Consider the following 15,893-nt stretch of genomic DNA (forward strand, 5'->3'; position numbering starts at 1 on the left):
CAGGACCAAGATTATTATTTTTTCTTTCTTTTTTATATGACTAGAGTTAAAATAGGGCCATAAAACAGAAAATAAAATAAAGAAGCAACATATAAAGTTACTAAATGTTAAAAAAAATTAAAATCACCAGAAAAATACTCATTATTATTATTGATACGCTCAAACATTGCAATATATTTATAGTGGTTTAAAAATGGAGGCTTAAGTTACCTATACCACCACCAACAAAGTTAATAATAAGTTTGTGTGGGGGGGGGGGGGGGTAACAAACTCATTCTTATAAGAATAAATTTGACATTCCACTGTATTTAATCAATCATTTAAATTTGTGCTGTATAGTCCCAACGCTTTAGTCCATTTCTTGTATGCAAATGAGCATTGAAATGCAGAGCAAAAGTACTTTTCTGCCGTTTTGGGCAAAATAAGATGACATCAATCGCCTATTCACAATATATTGCTCTTCCATTTATGTGTATGTATGTGTTTATGTATTTGCCACCATTTTTTGTAACACTTCAGCCATTTTAAAGTCAAGTGCTGCCGTGCAAAAAAGAAATAAAAAGACACAATTTCAAACCCGGCTGAGAGAAGAAGTAAGAAAAGTAAAAGTCCTTAACGTGATTGTTTGTAAAGTTCTCTGTACACGACGAAGTGTTTTTAATACGAGCGATGAAAACCTCCAAAAAACATTGAACCCACAAGACTGATAATAACAATAATAAACATTTGTCCGATGGTGGAGGATGAAAATAGCAACAGGATAGGAAAAAAAAGGCTATTTTTTTTTTTAAGAAAGTGTTGTCTATATACTGTTGTAATTGTTAAGATTGCACTTAATCTGATTGCTTCATCACGGCACACAAATCCGAACAAAGATGCTCCGGATTTATTATTTTTTTTGTCAAACGATATTTCCCACCCAAAAAACATGGCTTTCGAGTCACTGAGATGCGGCGTTCAAAGTCCAAAGGAAAATATTTGTGATCAAGTGGCGCCCCCTGTTGTCAATACGGATTTACTTCCGAGGAACTGGCGTCATTGACAAAAAAAAGAAGAAGAAAAGTATCCGCACTCTGGGGTCTTTCACATTATAAAGCCAAAAAAAAGCGATCATCCCCTTCCCCATGTTGTCCCATGTTAAAAATTTCCAAACAGTGTTTTTTAAAAGACAATAAAAGATCCTGACCATCTATTCCTTGGAGGAGGATCCTCAACTGACCCTGTTTCTTTCATTTCAGCCGCAATCTTTGTCGTCCCATGCGTTCAGTCCAGCTGAAGAACGATTCCCGGGGAGATCCGGCTCCCCCGCGTGCGGCGGTGGTGGCGTTGTTGGTGGTGTTATCCGATTTCACACTGGTTTCACACCAGCATGTGTCGGCGCCGGTGCAGGGCTAAGTGGTCCGAGCGGGAGAAACTGCGGTCGCAGTCCGCGCACTTGAAGGGTTTGACACCCGTGTGCTTTCGATAATGGCGGGTCAGCTCGTCAGACCGGGCGAATTTCCACGTGCAACCGTCCCAGGTGCATTTGTAAGGCTTTTCTCCTGGCGAAAATACAGACAAAGTCATGGAGTTAACAACTATATTATTGAAAGATGCTGTAAGGTCATTTGAATCATTTTTTTTTTAAATACAATGTTACTTCTACTTACAAATGCTTCTTTATACAAAGGGCTTTGATGGGAAACCTTTTGTTCCAAGATGTGAAAAATGGTTCAAGTTATGAAAGATCAAATTTTTTACATTTATACATTTTGCATACACTTATTTATCTCATACTATCTATCGATTATTTATATACCATAACTATATATTGATGATCTATGTATATGTTTGTTGTTATGTGTGCACTATGTGGTGAGAGCTTTAAATCTCCTTATACTTCTATAATGACAATAAAAGAATTCAATTGAATTCAATTAGTGCGACCTTACGATCACCCCATTTTTTCTTTTTTGGCATACATGCATACTAAATTTGTATACTTTTATCATTTTTAAACAGTATTAGGGGTAGTATTAGAAATTTTTGCACAAATTATGCTAACTTAATGGAAAATAGGCTTCTACTTAAGAAGAGTCCAAGTAACAAAATCACTAGTGGAACCAATTCATTTCGTAAATAGAGGCACCACTATACATGAAATGTGTTTGAAAATAAGAGCTAGAAACATGGGCTAAATCTATTTTAAACTTATCTCATACAAGGTTATGAAAGCTACTGACCTGTGTGTGTCCTCCGATGTGCTTTTAAATGGGAGCTTTTGGTGTAAACCTTATTGCAGCCCTCAAAGTCGCAACGATGAATTCTCCGTTTTTTGGAATCCGGCGACTCCGACCTCCGAGGGCGCCGAATGCTTTCAATACTGAACGGTGACATTGAACTGTAAAAGAAAAAAAAATGTCAAGGACATTTTCTTCTTTGCATCAGGTATAGTTGCATAGCTGTTAAATATCTACACATTTTGTACAAGTACTAGAACTACCCTCAATGAAATACTTGAAATGTGCAATGGAGGGCAGTAGATGGCAGCACAAGCTTATTTTGAAATAAAAAATAAATGATGTCTCACTATTTTAGTGCTCATGCATGCATGCATTGTGCATTTTCAGGGGCCTCAAAGCCTATGGAAGAAAACATTCTTATACATAGTCCAAATTATAGTAAAGGTGAGAAGGGCCAATAGACTGCACAGAGAAAAAACCTGCATAAAAATATGATAATATTCCGACTACAGTCTTTTTCTTTTGCCCTTGCTTGGAATTCTACGGCTTATATGAGGATTTTCACAGGATAATCTAGGCACAAATGTTTTCTTGTGTCAAGCACACATTATAATCCGAAAAATGACAATATATACTCATTTTTCCTCTGCCCCGAATGCAAGCACATGATGAGACAGCACTCAAGTTAAATTAAATTGCACTTTTTTAAAGCAGTCATCATAAATGACCCCCAGAAAAGTCACAATTATCTTGCATTGCATCTAATACAACTTTTGAGCAGGCCCAATGAGGAAGCATGAGAGCGGAAGATCAAGGGGTGGCTTCAAGAGCCAGACAGTTCACCCAAGGGACTTTCGCCACCGCAACTACGCCACTTCCTGTTTTAGTCTTTTATCACTATATTTTTTTCCAAATAATAAAAAAAATCCCACGTTTCATACAAACGAGTAGACACCTGTTGATGAAACGGAAATTCTCACGAAACTGTCTCATGCAAACAACCACAAAATATCACTTTAAATAAGTTCCATCATGATAAGCACAAACATCAACTATTCTTATCATATAACTGAATTTAATTGTGGTAAATTCAGCAAATCCATCTGCAATTTGTGCAAAAAACATCACAAAATACTCTAAATAAAGAAGGAAAAAATATTCATCTTTAAAAAACCACAAACTGTGAAACCACCAAAATATGCAATGTAATTCCAACACATTTTTGCATTAGAACTTCATTGTTTACCATTTAGGGAGGCAAAAACTACAAAAAAAATGAAAAAAATCCCCCCAAAGTGAAAAAAATAGCATACAGAAAAGGTCATCTGTTTAAAATTATATTTTTATAAGTACAAACCAACTATTAATCCATCACTTTGCCTGCATTTAATTGTATCACAACATAACTGCGGCATTATGATCAATTGCTGTTACTTCCCTCATGTGAACCCGGAGGCAAAGCTGCCTCTAAACTTCGTTTTATTTGTGTCTCCAGGGAGAAAAAAAAGGAAGTAGCTCTTTGAAGCATTTTTAAACATCGCTGACCTCTGTTTCTTTCTACTTTCTGGCTCCAAAACAGAAGCTGATCGAAATGAGTGTGTCAGCCTAAAAAGGGGCAGTCGCAATCCTGCTTTATGAACAACAATGGCATCTGTGTGTTTGGGGAAAGGAAAGCGGGTCATGCTAACGGCCGGGGTTCTCACGATGCATCTAATTGCGGCGAAAACAGGAAAGGACGCGAGAAAGCGTGCCCTGGGTGGCCCCCTTTGGCCATTGTGGTACCTGTCGGAGGATATGACTCTCCTCCCACCTACACAGTGCACTTCACTTCACCACGTCTCGCAGCAAGACCGATGTGTCGACGTTAAAAACCCACAAGCACGTTCATTAAGTCGCTTAATATTGACTCAAATTGCAGCTCTACATCTACGTGCTAATGGACTTCAATATAAAGACAGAAGGAGGAAAGAATGTCAAGCCATGTTAGAACTGAAGGTGGAAATATTTCACATAAACTGCCACAGTACAGATTATTTTTTAATAATCAGCACAGCATAATATTGAATACGGCCCACAGAAGAAGCTTAAATCAATCCAACATTGCACTGGAGCTTAAACTGGGCCTAAAATACAGTCTAAACACAATCTTATTGTATTTAACTGATTCCAATTGCCTATTTACAAACTAAAAGTGGCAAATTTTCAGGTAGGCCCTTTACTCCTTTGACGTTTTTGGAAAAGCATCAGTATAAATGGCATAAATGCTGCACTTAAAAGAGTTCAGACACTCATTTTGACCCTTGTTATGCATCAAAAACTGATTATAAATGATTTTAGCGTACGGGGGCCTTTTATGACGCATGTTCTAAGGACTTTTGTACGTCTCCCCCGATCAGGGGAGGAGGGGGTCTCTTTTTTAACACAGGCAAAAGCACATGAGTATACACTCCTCCTAGCCTCTCTTTTCTCTTTTCCACTGCCGCCCTCCAACAACAGCTCATCCGCCGTTCCCCCGGGAGACGCATGAATATGGAGTAGCTTCCTGAAGAAAAGCTACTCCACACACACACAAAAACGCACCCACACCTTCTCACTCTCCTTTTTCATTTCAATCGAATTAATAAATGGATACCTGGAATTAAATTTTCGGAGCCGAGGCGCAACACCGGATGTAAATCTTTGAATTTATAACTCTATATTTACAATATAAAGCCATTCTTATCAAAGTTTTATCAACAGGAACACCAAAAAGTGTTTCCCTATCAAATTTTTCACATCGCCAAAAGTTAAAGTCAAATAACTTCCAGTAAAAATAATCAAGAGGCCAATTTGCTGTTAATTTTATCTCTTAATGTTACTTGAAAAGCAGTTTGGGGACTTTACAATGCCAAAAAAATGGATTCCACTGGAACCAAAACAATGTAGAATCAACAAATGGACTTTTATCTTGTAATCATACGATATGGAGTTAAACTGTGAGTTGACCTCCTTGTGGAAGAGGCCGTGTGCAGAGTACTAACGTGTTGATGGATGGTAGGGGGGGTGTGCATGGACACCTGAGGTCCACCGATGGGAGGGGTGGGGATGGGGGGAGTCAGACTTGACGGGCACAGCCTGGCTTGACGCTTAGGTCGGAGGCTGCCAACCTTTTGGTCTCTTCTGAATTGCCACGTACGTTTTCGCCTTCAAACATTGCCGCCAAGCAAACAATTGGAGCTCAATCAAAGGCACAGCAGCAGTACGCAAGCTGAATTTCACACCGTGCTGACGGCTACAACTGTGATATCCCTCAGAAGAATAAAATTTATTAGGTCAACCCTTCGGAGTGGTAACTTTTGGGGTTGGAGCTTTTCTAGGAAACATAGTTTCCGGACTATAAGTCACCCTTTTTTTATAATTTGCCGGGCCTGCAACAAATATACTCAGAACAGAAAAAAATGATTAAAAAAATGACAATTATTGATTTAAAAGGGGGGAAATCAGGACATTTAATATAAATCTATACTTCTCATTTGAATTTGATCCTAAAACAAAGTCGGCACTCATGATTGACTTTCCCGGCCACACAAAATGATGCGGCGGGCCACATTTGGCCCCCGGGCCGCCACTTAGACACTGTATTCTAGGCTATTATCTGAAAAACTCTTGTCTCTTTAGCTTGTTGTCCTCTGTTTTTACGCAAATGAACCATCTTGTTCTTACAAATAATTACTTAACTTCCGCGGGAAGGGGCGAATGATTACATGTAAAATATGCTTTACATGGCACTAATCTGCAAATTAACCTAAAAAAATAATCTTAAAACCCTCAAGATTGTGATGACTATTGCCCACCCCTACTATAAAGTTACAAAATTCTTAAATTGTGGCGCTTTCCATGTCAAGTTACAGCTGTACATTGTTTCTCCAGAAACTGGGTCTATTGCTTTTGACATATTTTGAACTTCTGTTTCCATTCTGGCATATGTATATTTTGACCGAACTGACAAATGGTGAGTGAACCAACCGGCAATCAAGGCGCAGTTTCCACCCAAATCGCAAATCCTTTGGTAGCATCGTGTTTCCACGTGAGAAAGATTAGCCTAGTCTGGGAATACTTTCCTCTCTCAGTTAGACTAAACAAGCATCCTATGGGCACGGACCGAGTTGGGGTCTGGACAGGCGGCTGTTCTCCGACAGCAGAGGAGGATGGGAGGGGGAGGCGGGATTTGGACTTCCTGCTCGCCATCGGGAGAGCATGGGCGCAGCGATCCCCCTCAAGAGGCCACGCTTTCTTTCATTCAAGGCAGATGGGCTGGCACCACTGAGCTTGGCCGTGCCCGGCGGCCGTAAAGTCTGCCCGCCACGTTAGACCGTATTTGTAGTCGCGCGGCCAGGCATCACGTGAGGGAAAACACTTCAAGGCGAATATACACGATAAGTTCTTTCATGCCTGAGGGGGGGAAATGTTGACTTCTGTGCTCTTATTAATATATATTTTCTCCCTTAATGGAATAGTTAACCTGCCCTTGCATTTGAGAATCTGATTTTAAGTTTACAACCCTTTTCAAACTGTTATCAGGATATAGGTGTATCTTAATGTTCGCAATTGGAAAGAGCCAGATCCAAAATGGAGGCCATATTGCAGCTTGCCCGCATGTCAGAACTTACTGGAGTATTATTTGTGGTTAATGGTTGTATACCGTTAGGTTAGAGTCCACTATTGACAAATAAACAATGATTGTATTGATGTTTTTCGTTAGCAATAGGAGTGAAAAAGGCTCAGAATTCAAATATTTTTGCATTGTTTCCTCATCTGAACCTTTAAGATGAAGTCCATATAGTCATCCTTTGCACATTAATTTAAAAGAATTAAAGTTGAATTATTTAAATAATCAAAATCCTCCTATTACATTATTTTTGTTTCATAAAAATTGGCTTAGCCAACTATTTTAGTTAGTCAAATATATTAATGATGAGGTTTCATGATGGTAAATCTACACCCATCATGTGTACTGTCGTACTGTATAAGACACATTTCATGTCCCTCCCCTTAAAAAGCAAATGAGACATATTGACATGTAGTGTCATCAGTGTAAAAAAAAAGTTCTACTCACTCTTGTACGGCGCGGGCTATAGACAGTGCAGTGGAGCCGGTCTCGTTGACGCTGTCCAACGTCACGTTTGGCAGGTCATCGTCATCACTGTCACTTTTGATGTGACGCGGCGACAGCCCGTTGTGTTCCGCGTATCCTGCGGGACCAGACAATTAAAATGCTTGAATTTTCATCACTCCACCACTTAATTACCCAAATATATCATTCTAATAACTGTTAATGGCAGATAGCAAAAGTTAAGATATTGCAAAACGTATTTAAACCACAGAAACAAACTTTGCAGAAAATCTGTGGGCTATGCTCAATAATATTTTCAAATTTTGCTGGGCGCCATAGTTTGAACACCCCCACTTTTACTGTATTGATTTATTTTTCATTATATCCATCCGAAAAACCATTCAAATCTCTAAAATGTGTTGATCCCTAATGTCAAGCAATGGCCCAATAAACCCAGAGTTAACTGTAGAGTGATTAAATATTGGTCATCCCTAATTTGGCAAAAAATACAAATAGATCCAGTCAAAAGAGAAGATATTGTCCTTTGAGTCCCTCCTATATGAATTTCAAAGCGATCAAGGGTCCTCTCGAATAGCACTGGAGCCATTATGGCTCATAATAGGAGCAGCAAATAAAGCAGTGGTGACTGTTTTTTTAAAGCTTTCTACTTCTACGACATGAAGGGGGGGGGGGTGTCACATGGCCTATGGGGAGCCTGCAATTAGGGACTGTAATTATCTCAAAATGCAAGGTAGGTTGAGCAAGAGGGGGGTACACAAAGGAGGAAGGAGTACTGGAGAGGTGGGCAGATCACCACATTTCTTTCTCTTGTGTTGTTTCCAGTCATGCCCTGTTTCCATGGCAACCTGCTGCGGGAGCCGGGGAGGCAGCAGTGAAAAGGAAGTGTATCCGCCCTCTCTTAAAGAGGATGACCGACCTGTGAGTGTCTATGTGCGTGCACGCTCGTGGGCGTGGGCAAAGTGTTTTTGTATCAATGTTGAAAGCTCTTCACGCGACTCGCATCGCTATTGCTTTCGTCCAACCTAGCATAGTCGAAATTATCTCAGCTGCAGGATTATTTATTCGGTTAGGCATAATGTACAGTATTTTGATAAATATTTGAAGTTTGGACCTTCATCCTGTAAGTGTTGGATTGTTTTACAAAATTAGACAGTTTAAAAAAAACATACAGTGGACCCTTTTACGTTTTTTTGGTGGAATATGGTGGTCTGCTATTGGTCGGCCTTACTAAAAATGGCTGAAACCCCTGAGAGAGATGCTCTCAGAAACTAGTTTCCCAGGAAAATACTCCCAAAACATTGATTATTCACTATGTTGCTAAATGAAAAGGTAAAAAAACTACTTTCAGATAATGATAAAGTGTCTGATACTGTCAATCAATCAAATGTGAGCTGCATTATCTTTTTCCAAACATTTTCTTTACTGTAAAGTGGCATTCTGTGCAATAAAAAGCACCTAAATCCGTCTTAATTTGCACATGTCAACTTGTTTGTATAAGTACGTGTGTTTGCATGAGTGCCAGCCTTCTTCTATATTCATCCCCACCCTGTTATGCAAGTCTTCATTTTCACGTCCTATTTTTCTCCCAAAATTTCACAACAAGCATCTCTGAGGACGACCTCGCCCAGAACTAATTACACACCCCTGTTTGTGTGTTCCAATGTGTACGGCGGGCATGAAGCCTAAATGGCCATCCTTGCAGGACGTGACCAGAGAGAGGCAACCTCTTTTAGAAAAATGAACACTCACCCTGTGTATGGCGCCGGGTGTTGGACAAGTGTAGCCAGTGTCGGTCGGTTCCCTCCCCGTGGTTGCCAGTAAAAACCCCACCCAAAGAGAGTGAAGCGGTCACACCCTCTGCCCCACCGTGGAAGCGCTACATATGTTTGCAACTTTGCTGTTGCTACCTGAATGCAAGCGTTAAATTGTTCTTTTTTTGGTATAAATGAGGTTAGTGGACTGGCCTCACAGTTCTGGTGGTCCTGGGATCAAAACCCAGGTCGGTTCACCTGTGTGGAGTTTGTATGTTATCCCCGGGCTTGCGTGGGTTTTCTACGGAGACTCCGATTTACTTCCACATTGCAAAAAAAAGTATGGTAGGCTGGTTGGACAATCTAAATTGCCCATAGTCCTGAGAATGTTTGTTTTTGTCCACGTGCACTGTGATTGGCTGACCACTAATTCAGGGTGTACACCGGCTTGTGCTGGGATAGGCTCCAGCACCCCTCATGAGCCTGGTGAGGATAAACGGTTCAGAAAAGGAATTGAGAAATATAAATTATAGCATTAGATCCATCTATTTTTGCAGAGTATGCAAGTCAAACGTGACCCAAAACTCACTTTTGCAAGTTTTTTTTTCTATTTTTGCACTCTAAAGGCTCTCTGGAAAAGTTTTGTGTAAATTGTGCCTTAAAGCACGGGTGTCAAAGTGGCAGCCCGCGGGCCAAATTTGGCCCGACGCATCATTTTCTGCAGCCCGAGTAAGTATATCATGATTTTTGGGCGCGGCGGTCGGTCTCACCTTTGCCCTGGCTCTTGGCGTCGTCCAGCAGAGGTAGCATGATGGCGTTGTTGAGGCCGGAGGGCGAACGCACGGCCGTGGTGTACATGAGCGGTAACGACTGCACCACCACCGGGATGCGGTGGACGCGACCGCCTAGCTTTCCGGCGCTCTGGAGTCCAAGCGGGCTGGACGGCGGTGGCGGCACCGAGTGCAGGATGTGCAAATAGGGCTGACCTCTCATGCCTGGCGCCACCAGCGGACCCGGCGAGAGCACCGACGACGCCGAGGTGATGACCGACGGCGAGGACGAAGAGGACGACGACAGAGAAGACGGCGAGAAGGCCGATCTCAGAGGGGAGGATGACGACTTGGCGGTGGAGGACGAGGATGGGCGGGATTTATTGATGGACAGGTCCACCGGCTCAGTCTGCGTGTGGAAGTGCAGGTCGTGGGCGAGAAGGTCTTCCGGCGGCTCGGCCTTTACTCGGCTCAGGAAGAAGGGGACGCCGTCCATGGCGGTGTAAGGCCGCACTTTGGGAGACTAGAAAAAAACGGAAGCATTAATTCATCCTGTGTCAAAGTCATCATCATCATTTTGAGTGGCCCGGGAAAGTCAATCATGAGTGCCGACTTTGTTTTAGGATCAAATTCATATGAAGAGTATAGATTTATATTAAATTTCCTGATTTTCTCCCTTTCAGATCAATAATTGTCACTTTTTAATCATTTTTTTCTGTGTTTTTAGTTCAAAAATCATTTTGTAAAGTCTAAAAATATATTAAAAAGCTAAAATAAACATTGTTTTAGATGTATTAAAACTGAATATTCAAGGCTTTTAATCCAATTCTATGTAAGTATCATCATACTATATATTAGATTTCAAATCCTATTGCAATTGGGCTCAGAACCCTTAAAAAAACGTTTTTTCGCCATTGATTATTACCCCAAAAAACCTAAGTGTACTCATATTCACATTTTGAAAAAGCCAATCCCTCCACCATTGCTAAAATCTTCACTCAATTTCTCATTACATCTTATAACTTTTCCTATTGGCAAAGTTTACAAAATTTCCCCCACACATACGCAGTAACCTTCCATCCTTTACCCCAAAAACCACCCTATTTATTTTAACAAGCTACGAAATGAATTTCGCTGATAACTGTTAGAGAGCTTACAATGTCACTGATACGGAGCAAATGAATCTCATTCTTGTTGCAACTCCACGCAAAGCGATAAAGAACACATGGCGGCGTAATAAAGATAATGTCACTCAGCACTGGTAACCTTTCATCATCTCCTCTTTCCTTTCCTCCGTTGTTCCGCCTCTCGTTTCCTCCTGTTTTCCATCACCCCCCCCAGAAATGTGCCTCTGTGTATAACCCCCCCCCCCCCCCCCCTTCCCTCCTATCCCTCCTAAATCTCCTTAGTGGAAAAAAAAAAAAAACAACATCATCTGGGCTCAATTTCCTGCCCCATCTCTCCTCCCTTTTAACCCCACTGTAACACAGGCAAAAACGTACGACGTGACCCTGAACACATCGCAAACTTTTTCCCTTCCTGAGCCGTCTTGCCTATTTCAAGTGATCTTTGTCCACGTTATGTCACATGTGGGAGGGGTACTACAAGTCTTGATCCTAACAGGGAGTCCTTTCACAAGCCCATAGGGGAAAGGAGCGCTTACATTACTACTTTTTTTTCCTTTTTAACTAATCGGGTAAAGCTTATTAAATCTAGAAGGAAAAGCCAGCCATAAAAATGTGCCCCGCCAATGGATTTTCACCCCCACTTCACATTTCATTCTGATTATGTAATACTACTGGCTGGCTTGCGAGTAATGAAGTGAGATTTTTTTTTTCCTGGTCCAAGTAGCGTGTGTTCAATTTTTTTTTTTGAGTGTGGACTACTATTTATACTCCAAGCTTGTATACTCAGCCTACAGGAAATGTTACGAGCTCATGAGTAGAATGAAAATCCTTGTTTACTCTCTAACACCCCTGACAGAGGAAAACAAATCCCATCACAATCTTGGTGGGGTTCAGCTCAGGTTCAGCGGCATCGGGTCAAGGTTTATGGCGTGCGGCTACGCTTCGATTCAGAGAACCACCCACTAAGCAACCTGGCCAAAACATAAAAAAAATATCCCCATATGACCTTTTAACCCAAGCAATCACATAAAGGATTCTTCAGCACGTATAGTTGAAAATCATGAAATTACTGCAAACCATCAGTCAAAACCAATCACTGCATGATTAAATAATATTCTCATTAGCATACCTAAATATACACTGACCTTTATTTGTGATGTAAAGCAGGTCTAGCATCAATGAGGTGTTACTGAATGCAGTCTAAAATAGGGCAATCATTTTTTTTCTTAAAACTATAACAAAATTATTATGATAATTACGGCTCATGAGGGCCAGAAATCTCAAGTTTTTAAATTCAATCCAATCATTCAGACTACTAAAAAGCACTAAAGACACTAAATTTTAGACAGGACCGCCTCTGGACAAGGATCTAACCCACCAGTGTCAAAGTGGCGGCCCGTGGGCCAAATCTGGCCCGGGGAAGTAAATCATGAGTGCCGACTTTCTGTTTTAGGATCAAATTTAAATGAAAAGTAGAGATGTATATTAAATTTCCTGATTTTCCCCCTTTTAAATCCATAATTCTAATTTTTAATCCATTTTCTCTGTTTTTAGTTAAAAAATCACTTTGTAAAATCTAAAAATATATTTTAAAAAAAAACAAAATAAACATTATTTTCGATCTATAAAAAACTGAATTTTCAGGGCTTTTGAATCCAGTTCTTTTAATCCATTTATAAAAATAATAATATCTAAAATGGTCTGGCCCACACAAAATCGAGTTGGGTTTTAGTCCCATTGCAGTAAAATGCAAACTGTCACTTTCAGATAAAAAAATTGAAAAATTGAAGCCCTCTGTATTCTCATTAAGACACTAAGCCCTCCCGTTTCCAAAAACAAAGATAGGCTTGAGCTTCCTGCCTGCCGCAAATCTACCGCTATTGTCTATATTAGGGGATAGTGTAACCAGTGTAACAAGAGGGCACATTTTTTTAGACGCCAACAAGGCCGGGCCATATTTCCAGCCTTGGCTGCGTGCCACCCAAAATGAAGACCACATTTTTTGTCACGGCCTGTCTACCCTGCGATTGGGGAGGAGGCGTAGTCAGTCATTCGGGGGCGGGAGATGGGATCTTGGTGCACTTCAAAGACGTTTGGTTTGAGATTGCCGCACGGGTGGAGGGTGACTTCAGAGGTGCTGGAAAGCCTTGAGGCGCGACAGAGAGGAGAACACCCAGAAAGACCCGGAGAAGAACCACCTGTTGCCACTCTTAAGTGCTCAGATGTGGAGATTTCTTATCAGTAAATAGTTCCCATGTGGCCACAGTTGACTGAGATAATGCATCTTGTCATAATAATCTGCTGTTCTTCCCATTTCAAGACTTTGGGTGTGACAATATGCATAAAAAATAAAATAAAGGTCATGATGGTCTATCGGCGTACTTTGTTTTTTAAAGGTTTATCTGTATGTTCTCGCCAAGAATCTATGAATTTAAAATAAAGGTGCTGCCAACATGTTCTACTGGGAAAGTTAAGTGTTGACTTTTCCCAGTTTTGGGGGCAGTTACAGGTCATTTTGACTCAATTTTAGGGCAATTCCAGGTCATTTTTTTTGTTGATTTAGGGTCACTTTCTATTCCTCCATGAAACATTCCCGGATAACTTCTTGTTCTCTGATCTAAAATAAACAAGAAATGATCTGTATACCCCAAGATCAACAGGTAACGACCCAGAAATGCCCCGAAATCAACAACTCACGAAATTACAAATACTACAAAAATAACACAGTGGCTGCTATTGATGACCTTAGATGTCACACCCATTTGAAGTGGGAGGAATGGCAGCAAATGAATGGATGCTCATTTTAGATTGAAATGCGGGATAGATAACATATTGATTGGTATTCGGCTACATTTAAAAGTGAACCAGACACAAAAAGTTTAAATACTATTAAGTATTATTAAAGAAATGTACTGACCTGCACTTACTCACTGTATGTACACAACCCAATTACACACAGACACAACTGTGGCAGCAACACAAAGCCCTGGTAACCTAGCAACAGCTTCTCCATAACAAGACCACTATATTTATAGGTATGCTAGACTGACGGGCCTGATACTGTACAAGGGCCATCCATGCTAAACTAACGTAGGGCAACAACATTATACTATACTCAACAAAAAAATTGCCCTTTTTCTGTTGTTTTAAAGAAAAAAAACTCTTGAATTGCAACGTTTTAACGGCGAGAGACAAAGATTATACCAGAAGATCAACGGGTAAAATAAAGATGCCAACAGATTGGGAGTTTCTCACGTGACCCGCCTTCCACACGGACACTCAGCCCCCGACTCGTACAAAGTCCCGGCCAACCGACGAATCCACCCCGACGCCGAATCCCCACCCCCTTTGTGGTGCATTCCTGTCCCAGCTGTGGCTCTCCTCGCCACCACGCTCTCCGACCACTCCTCATAGCCCCCATGATGACTGTCTCGCGAGCTCGCTCAAGCCTGGGAGTAATTATCTGCCCATTGCCGGGAGGAGGCGCGAAGGAGAAGGAATCAAGAAAGGGGTTGCGGCAAAGAGGAAAAAAAGGGGGGGATTGTCTGGGAAAACAACTGTTCGCTTACCCCTCGTTCCGATTCCAGGGGCTCGGCTTTGACTCGGACTGCAGGCATTCCGTCAAGCATTAGCATCCTGTCTCTTCGGCGGCCTAAAAAAGGGAAAACGTTTATAAAATTTAGTACAACAAAAGAGTAAACAAATACTTTTTTTCTTCCTATAACCATTTTTTTTATTTTATCTTCTAAGTCATCTGACTTTAAAGAACATGTACAAGTACAAAATGTTAATTTTTAAGAGAAAACAAATATATCACAAGAAGTACTTTAATACTAGGTTTCACATTCTGATAGTGATCAAATTATGATATGAATCATAATCCATTGAGTCATTATACTGTTTTAATAAAAAGATTTGGTTGCTCTGCGGCCTTCCGCAAGTGTCATTCATCTTTTAATAGTGGATAAGTAGTCACTTGGCAATCTTTACGACAGTACCTCTGGGTCACAAATTTAAAAACAAAAAAGTATTTGCAAATTGTACAACGAATAAACAAGCGTATAACCAAACATCCTGTTGCAAGCACTCAGCCTTTGTCTGGTGGCCCGTAAATGGCAGCTTTAAAAGCAATGAAGCCAATAACAACAATGTTCTGTATCATCCACCTGCTCCCTTTCCTAGATATGAGCTTAGGTAACATGCCTTCTTATTATTTTAGCTATATTGTGTAATATGAACACTCTGAATGACTTCCACATTTGAGAACTGTTAATCTCTGGTATCCATTCACCGATGAGGTCCGCCACTGTGACAATTCACATAGTTGGAAAAATAAACTTAGAAAGTGATTCATGGGATATAGACCTTCCCTTTAGATGTTTTTATGACCTCATTGTAACGCTCGGAGTCCATCAAATTGCTCAGATTGGATTTATTTGTATCGTTGTGAGTTTGAACCTTCTCTCAAGCAAAAACTTTAAAAAATCATCATTATCAGTAATTATTGAAATGTGTGAGTTATTAAACACCAGGCAGAGGTCAAAAAGGTCGTGGGATACGCCCTGAATCGGTTAACACCCAATCACAGGGCACAATGAGACAAACAACTATTCTCGCTCACATCGGCAGAACTAGAATACCCGGAGAAAACCCACGCAAGGATGGGGAAAACAATCCAATTCCATACAGGTCGGCAGAAGTATTGAACCTTTTGATTACCGAACTATGAGGATAATTTTCTCATGCCTGGTGACAACTGCCCATCTCACATCCTGCTGCACCCCAACAAAAACCATAAAAAACAGGTAAGGTCTTTTCAAATCTAACCAAAGTGAATTAATACATGCCAACAAAATCCCAAATGTGTGGAGGAACAAAAGGCTTGATTAAATGCCACATATTGTCGACAA

At 40.7% G+C, this 15,893-nt stretch overlaps 1 protein-coding gene across 2 annotated transcripts in view; it reads right to left on the reverse strand.

Moving 5' to 3' along the window:
• Window positions 1-263: 263 nt before the first annotated feature.
• Window positions 264-15,893, reverse strand: part of klf12b (Kruppel like factor 12b) — a 36,077-nt gene continuing 20,447 nt past the window's right edge. For both annotated transcript variants that reach the window (XM_077728661.1, XM_077728660.1), the window contains 5 exons: window positions 14,553-14,635; window positions 9,857-10,379; window positions 7,318-7,453; window positions 2,223-2,380; window positions 264-1,541 (listed from right to left, as the gene is read on the reverse strand). In XM_077728661.1, coding sequence (XP_077584787.1) covers window positions 1,360-1,541; window positions 2,223-2,380; window positions 7,318-7,453; window positions 9,857-10,379; window positions 14,553-14,618 — 1,065 coding nt within the window. In that variant the 5' untranslated portion in view covers window positions 14,619-14,635 and the 3' untranslated portion in view covers window positions 264-1,359. The remainder of the gene's footprint in view (window positions 1,542-2,222; window positions 2,381-7,317; window positions 7,454-9,856; window positions 10,380-14,552; window positions 14,636-15,893) is intronic.

This window comes from Stigmatopora nigra, chromosome 11 (genome assembly GCF_051989575.1).
Source record: "Stigmatopora nigra isolate UIUO_SnigA chromosome 11, RoL_Snig_1.1, whole genome shotgun sequence".
Classification (NCBI taxonomy): domain Eukaryota; kingdom Metazoa; phylum Chordata; class Actinopteri; order Syngnathiformes; family Syngnathidae; genus Stigmatopora; species Stigmatopora nigra.